This window comes from Cyprinodon variegatus, unplaced genomic scaffold (assembly GCF_000732505.1).
Source record: "Cyprinodon variegatus isolate N-32 unplaced genomic scaffold, C_variegatus-1.0 Scaffold815, whole genome shotgun sequence".
Classification (NCBI taxonomy): domain Eukaryota; kingdom Metazoa; phylum Chordata; class Actinopteri; order Cyprinodontiformes; family Cyprinodontidae; genus Cyprinodon; species Cyprinodon variegatus.
This window is the reverse complement of record NW_015151268.1, coordinates 197500-204277: the sequence shown is the minus strand read 5'-3', so window position 1 is coordinate 204277 and position 6778 is coordinate 197500. Positions and strand designations below refer to the sequence as shown.

The 6778-nt window shown below is 38.0% G+C and overlaps 1 protein-coding gene across 1 annotated transcript in view; it reads right to left on the bottom strand.

The window, feature by feature from the left end:
• Positions 1 to 775: 775 nt before the first annotated feature.
• LOC107098834 (probable G-protein coupled receptor 158) overlaps positions 776 to 6778 on the bottom strand; it is a 28493-nt gene continuing 22490 nt past the window's right edge. The window contains exons 7-12 of the mRNA XM_015396690.1: positions 4893 to 5002; positions 4075 to 4313; positions 1440 to 1578; positions 1247 to 1349; positions 863 to 1009; positions 776 to 790 (exon numbers count right to left, since the gene is read on the bottom strand). Of these exons, the coding sequence (XP_015252176.1) occupies positions 776 to 790; positions 863 to 1009; positions 1247 to 1349; positions 1440 to 1578; positions 4075 to 4313; positions 4893 to 5002 (753 nt within the window). The remainder of the gene's footprint in view (positions 791 to 862; positions 1010 to 1246; positions 1350 to 1439; positions 1579 to 4074; positions 4314 to 4892; positions 5003 to 6778) is intronic.

Here is a 6778-nt window from a genome sequence, read left to right as displayed (position 1 = left end):
GAATCGGATTAGAATCTTCAGTCTGACATGTTTACATGAAACATTTTTGATCTGATCAGGCCTTCAATCCGATTAGTTGTGTCCATGTAAACATAGCTATAGTATCCCTTGCAGATTTCAACGTTGTATTCAATATTCTGGTAGACTCTGGAGGGCAGTAAAGGGGATCACTGGTGAAGATTCTCAGTCATCTAGGTCATAGCCAATTCAAAGTTAAAAAACAATCCACTAGACGTTTTGCTTCTTATTCAGGAGGCTTTTTAATTCAAAATGTCAGTGTTAGCGTTGAGTTCGAGGCTTTATAGAGTGGACCAAAAACAAAGCCTTGTTTTGGCTTAGAAAACATGCAAATTGAACCGGATGAATGGGTCTGCCCATTGGGAAAGGGCAGTCGATGGGTTCTTATTTAGCCTGCAATGTAGGGGACAGTCAGCAAGCTTACCACACCATACTACATGCAGAAGTGGAAATTTTTTTTTTCCACCATTTCCAATGCCTCTTTGTGTCACCCAGAAGAGACAGTCATTTCTTTGCAAGAGTTGCTTATAATCTATTTCTGAATGAATGTCATATTTTTGGACCATATCTTAACATCAACAGATGTTTATAGTTTCCGGGGAGGGGCATAGATGCTCCAATAATGTAATTTGGGTGGGCAGCACCAAGCATAAACCAATCTCAAAAGATGGGGTAAGCAGCTCAGCTATCTGAGGGGCTTGGATTAGAGCTGCTGCTTCTCCACATAGAGAGGAGTCAGCTGAGGTGGCACTTTGTCTCAGGCATGCAACACCTAAGTGAAGACATATGGAGGGACATATGCTGAAGGACCTAATGTATATCTTGAGGGGAGATCACACTTTACCTGAAAATCATCTGGATCCATGCTGCGCTCACTTAAAGCAGAACAAAAGCTGTTGTTGAGGAATGAGGCAGAACGACGAAGATCCAGTTCATCTTCATACACTTCTGCTGCTATTTCCTCTTTTCTAGCTTTAGATTTGTAGAAAAACTAGGGGAGAAACACAAGTATGTTGAAGTTTATGAGATCAGCTCATTCTGAATGTAGCAGGACAGTGTTTCAAAGCTTTGTTAAACTAGTTAAATATGTATAAATGAAGATTGGTGATCTAAAAGCTAATTATTGAAGGAAAAGGTTACCATAAGATTATTTAATTTGAAACTTTGCATTCTGTTAATTCAAGCAGCCATTAGTTGCTTTCCTATTGGTTTAGGGACATCTAAATACCTTTGGAACAAGGAGCAGCATGAGTGTGACTGTGATGGTGACGTGGGTGTGGATGAAGGACAGCAGTAACATCCAGTCTGGATGGAGAGACTGAAAGGTGAACCTAATGAAAGATCCAAACACATAGTCATTCCCTGTCCAGCAAAATTTGTATTTCTTTGAACATATGAAATAATGGTTGTGCCATGGTTACCTAAACAGGTGGAACATGGAGGACAGCAAAAGCTCGTTGTGGATGGCGATGCCCATATAGCGAGGTTCATGAAAGGCTGAGGGGACGGGACGGACGGCTGTCCACAGGGAGCTTCCCCAGCACAGGAACAGAAGCTCAGCTGAAAAAAACAGGAAAACAGGCAGAATGTTGATTAGAAACCAACCTAAATGAGTCTGCTTTCATGTAACACGGCCTGACTCACAGCTTCTCTGCAAGAGCAAAGCCTTTTCTTTCAATGAAAACATCCAGAACCAAAGAACATTGCCTAAAATCTTGCAATAAAAGATCTGAAAAAGCCTAAATGAGCTTAAAATCTCTTGGGTCACCTAAAGAGAGCTCTGAACATGAGATGTCTTCATGTCTGACACATTTGAGGAACTTCTTCAAGACAGTGAAATAAATATATGCACAGATGCTAACGAAAGAGAAAACTGCTGAAATTAAAAGTTCTTCAGATAAGTATTAGTGCAGGAATTTAATGTGTTATTTAACAGGGTCATCACACCTTTTTATCTGTATTTCTTTTTCTAACAGATATTTTCATTAGAATTGTATAAAATTCACATCACGATTAGAAACATTTTATTCATCATAATGTGATATTTTACGTCACAAAAATATATGTTATTAAGTGGATTTAAGGATGTTCAAGAACACAATAATCTCAGATCACTTTTAGGCACATTAATCACCTTTAGATCAGTTAAACCTACATTAGTAGAACTTTACTATGAGTGGGGAGGTAAATATAAAAGTGCCAGTAGTCTGAATACTCGATTTCTGCAGTTTGTCTCATCATAGAAAGAAATAATGAAATGTGTGTATTTAACATGTAAATCATCTTTTAAGTCCTTTTTAATATTTTTGAATAGTTATTTACATTAAAGATTTGTATAGGTTGGCAGTCTTTAACAGTCATATTACAAGGTGAAACATTTACTGCAAAACAGAGCTTTTCTGTGATTTCAGGCTACAATAGTTTTAGTTTTACCCACTTTATTATGTAGTGTTTATATGTTACAAGGAAGGTCATTCTTATAGATTAACACATGTATACGTTTTGTTTATAACTACCTACTGTAAATGCGGCAATGATTTGGAGGTCTATGAAATAGTTGGTCATTCTTTTAAAAGCGACGATTTGAGAGGCTCAGATAATCAAAGCAAAGATAGTAGGGATGGTAGTTACCGCTGGCAACAGAGTAAATAACTTTTAACAGCACAGAACATGTGCTGAAATAATTAAAGCTAACCTTAAAAAAAAAAAAAAAACAACAACAACTGGTTGAAATTTTGGAGCTGTAACCAGTAAGCTTGAAATAAGGAGAATGTTACCGTTATTTATCCTTGTGGTTTGGTCTGGAACAGGGAAAATCTCATACTTCTCAAACAATTGATTTTGCTACATTTACCTAAGTTTTAAACTTTTAATTTTAAAGTTATTAAGTTCATTCCAAGCAAAAAAAAATAACAACAAAAATTTTACAATACACTGACATGAATGTTTAATAAAGCTCCGTAACACATTAAATCACATTCTTCACTGCGTTACACATTCAGCCAATCCAGGTCGGGAGGAGATGACTTGCTGAAGTTTGAGGAAAACATCTGAGCATGCCAGCTGTGGGAACAGATCACCTCTCTGATATTAGAGGAAGGTCACTAGAGAAATGTGAGACTGCTGCAGCATTGCAGAATGATAACAGCAGCTTAAATAACCACCCAATACCACCACAGTATGCAGGATGGCATCTCTGAGTTAAACAAAGCATCAAACCTTGAGCCAGATGAGCTACAGCAGCAGAAAACCACACTGGGAGTCACTCCTGTCAGCTAAGAACAGGAAACTGAGACGAAAATCATACAGTCTCACCAAAATATGACATCAACACAGAGTTGTCAAAAGTATAAATGTTTATTACTGAAGTAGAAACCATGATGTTTAAAAACACTTTAATAGAAATTAGAGGATCAACTTAAGCTTTTTACTCCAGTAAAAGTGTGAAAGTACCATTTTTAAAACTACTTAAAGTATAAAACTAAAAGTAAACGAAATTAAATATTAAGGACAAAAGCTTTACTGCACTACCCCATCAACGGGACATTTTTCTAAATTTCTGGTTGATTCTTAGTTTTATAACTAATGGTAACAGTGTCAAATTTAAATTTGCATCTGAAAAACAAATTATCATCTTGAAAAACTTTTTTTTGGTATGTGGTAAACAACAAGTTAGGGCAGCACTGAGTCCATCCACAAAGAAATAAATTGTCCAGATGAAAATAATTTTAAAACCAACAGGACATAATGAAAATTAGCTTAAATGAAACAGAACTAACAGACCCATTGGTTTTGTTACATTTAAGCTCATTTTCAAATGTAAGGAGTAGAAAGAAGATATAATTGCAAAAAAAAAATAAAATAAAAATTAGGAATAGAAGTAAAAAGCCCTTAAAGCTGAGTGTGATGCATGTATCAGTCTGAACCAAAGTGTCAGAGGAGGAGCTGAGGGTCAGAGAGCTGCACCATCCAATACTTGGTAGGTTGTTTGTTTCATACGCTCTCCAGATGGAATAGATCACAGCCTGTTAGCACTGAGGAGAATAACACACTCACCCACAGCCATCATGTAGTCCCAGCGGTCCAGGTAACACAGGCTGAAGCCCTGACCGTCTGCCGTGGTGGCTGTAAGAAAAACCGGAATGCTCCGGTCTCGGTTCTGGAGAACACCCACGGTCCACGCACACAGGAACCAGCTGACCGTCATCAGCATGACTCCCAGGATCCTCAGCAGGTGGAGGCTGGAAATGTAGGGCATTCTCTGGGCTGTACGTGAGAGGAACACTTTCAGCACCCTGGACAGAGAGAGAGAGAGAGAGAGAGAGAGGGAGTCAGGGCGTCATTAATGACAAAACACTTTGTTCTTTACAAGAGGAAAAAGACTGGATAAATGTCTATTATTTCATGTCGCAGAAAATGCCAGTTTGGGTCAATTTTTATGATCAATGTAAAGATTTAAGAATTTTATAAATAAAGTAGAGGCAGAGGAGAAAGTGTTTGTAAAAAGAGATTTTCTATTTTTCCTAGGGTAGATAAAGTCCCATCAATTGAATTTTCTTATTTTGAAGGGCAGCATAAAGTATCTCTAACAGGCCAATCTCTGTTGCTGATTTTATTTTCTGAATGCCCTCTGCATGATATTACACTTTCTCCTTTAGTTTAATAACTGCAGGCTGTTATTGCAGGAGGAGGGTCGCTCCTGCATTCACCCCCGGCCAGAAGGTATGGCTTTCCACTAGGGACATTCCCCTTAAGGGAATGTCCAAAAAAACTCTCCCCCCGGTTTATCAGTCAATACGAGGTGGAGAGGATCATCACTTCTTCTGCTCTCCTTCTCTGCTGTTGTGTTTTTTTAAGTTATTTGAATTCTTTACCTGTACATTTTCAGTGTAATTGTGCCATAGACAATGGAGAAGCCAAGCATTCGGACCCAGCGCAGCAGAATACATCTGAAGGTACTCGGCTTGAAGTACAGAATGAAGACCTGCAGAGAGAAACACACTGGAAGTAAAACTGCAGTAAAGGTTTTATTGTAGCTGGACTTTTCCTTCTCTGCAGATTCTGTTTTNTAGAGAAATGTGAGACTGCTGCAGCACTGCAAAATGATAACAGCAGCTCAAATAACCACCCAATACAACCACAGTATGCAGGATGGCATCTCTGAATTAAACAAAGCGTCAAACCTTGAGCCAGATGAGCTGCAGCAGAAAACCACACTGAGAGTCACTCCTGTCAGCTAAGAACAGGAAACTGAGACGAAAATCATACGGTCTCACCAAAATATGACATCAACACAGAGGTGTCAAAAGTATAAATGTTTATTACTGAAGTAGAAATCATGATGTTTTAAAACACCTTAATAGAAATTAGAGGATCAACTTAAGCTTTTTACTCCTGTAAAAGTGTGAAAGTACCATTTTTAAAACTACTTAAAGTTGTTAAAGTGAGGAGGATTTGTCCCCTTGGAAGTAAAGGCTGTAGCGCCCCGGGGGCCTCCTCATCGGTTCTTTTCCTGGAAGCAAGTTATTTACTACTCTTAACTCAAACTCGTTAAAACCATATAAAAAAGGACTATAAAAACAGGAGTAAAAAAGTAACAGAGTTTATTCCAGATCAGGTCGTTACAGGACAGAGAAAAATGCTTCGAGCTATGCACAGCTTTGGTCTCAAAACATCACGTCCGCAAGCGTCCGGCAAAGTTTGAGCCCCGATGAAGGTCATCACCTGCTTCTTATACCTTCTGAGTCTGTGTTGCATCATGTGGATGCTTAGCTGTCCGTATCAGAAACTGACACGCCATCCATGTCTTGAACTTCATGCAGGTTGCTTCTATGCTTCAGGGTTACAGATACAGCAGCTCTCCTATCAGACCGGATCCAAGATGTGCCCATATCCTGTGTATTCTTAAAGACATGAAGGCTGTCCTGATTAGATGACCTCCGTACACACCGTGACATCCACAATGTGAAGGAAGGCCTTCTGCTCTGTCTAATCTGACTAACAAAATAACAATGCACATGATGTATAAATAATTAAACCTAACAAAGTATAAAACTAAAAGTAAACGAAAAGAAATATTAAGGACAAAAGCTTTTCTGCACTACCCCATCAACGGGACATTTTTCTAAACTTCTGGATAACATCCTTATAATTAATTTTCTTAGTTTTATAACTAATGGTAACATTGTCAAATTTAACTTTGCATCTGAAAAACAAATCATCATCTTGAAAAACTGTTTATTTTGGTATGTGGTGAACAACAAGTTGGGGCAGCACTGAGTCCATCCACAAAGTAATAAATTGTCTGGATGAAAATAATTATTTAGATGCTTTTTTTTCTTTTTAATACCAACAGGACATAATGAAAATGAGCTTAAATGAAACAAAACTAACAGACTCATTGGTTTTCTTTCATTTAAGCTTATTTTCAAATGTAAGGAATAGAAAGAAGAGATGATTGCAAAAAAAAAAAAAAAAAAAATGTAAGGAATAGAAGTAAAAAGTTTTCTAAAAAAATAATTACTCCATAATTACTCCATAACATGAGCTGCAAAATTCAGATGATGAGTGATGGGGGGGGGGGGACCTTTGGTTTATGATAGAGCTAAAGATTAACTTCAGAAGTACAGCTGAGTGTGATGCATACATCAGGCTGAACCAAAGTATCAGAGGAGGAGCTGAGGGTCAGAGAGCTGCACCATCCAATACTTGGTAGGTTGTTTGTTTCATACGCTCTCCAGATGGAATAGATCACAGCCTG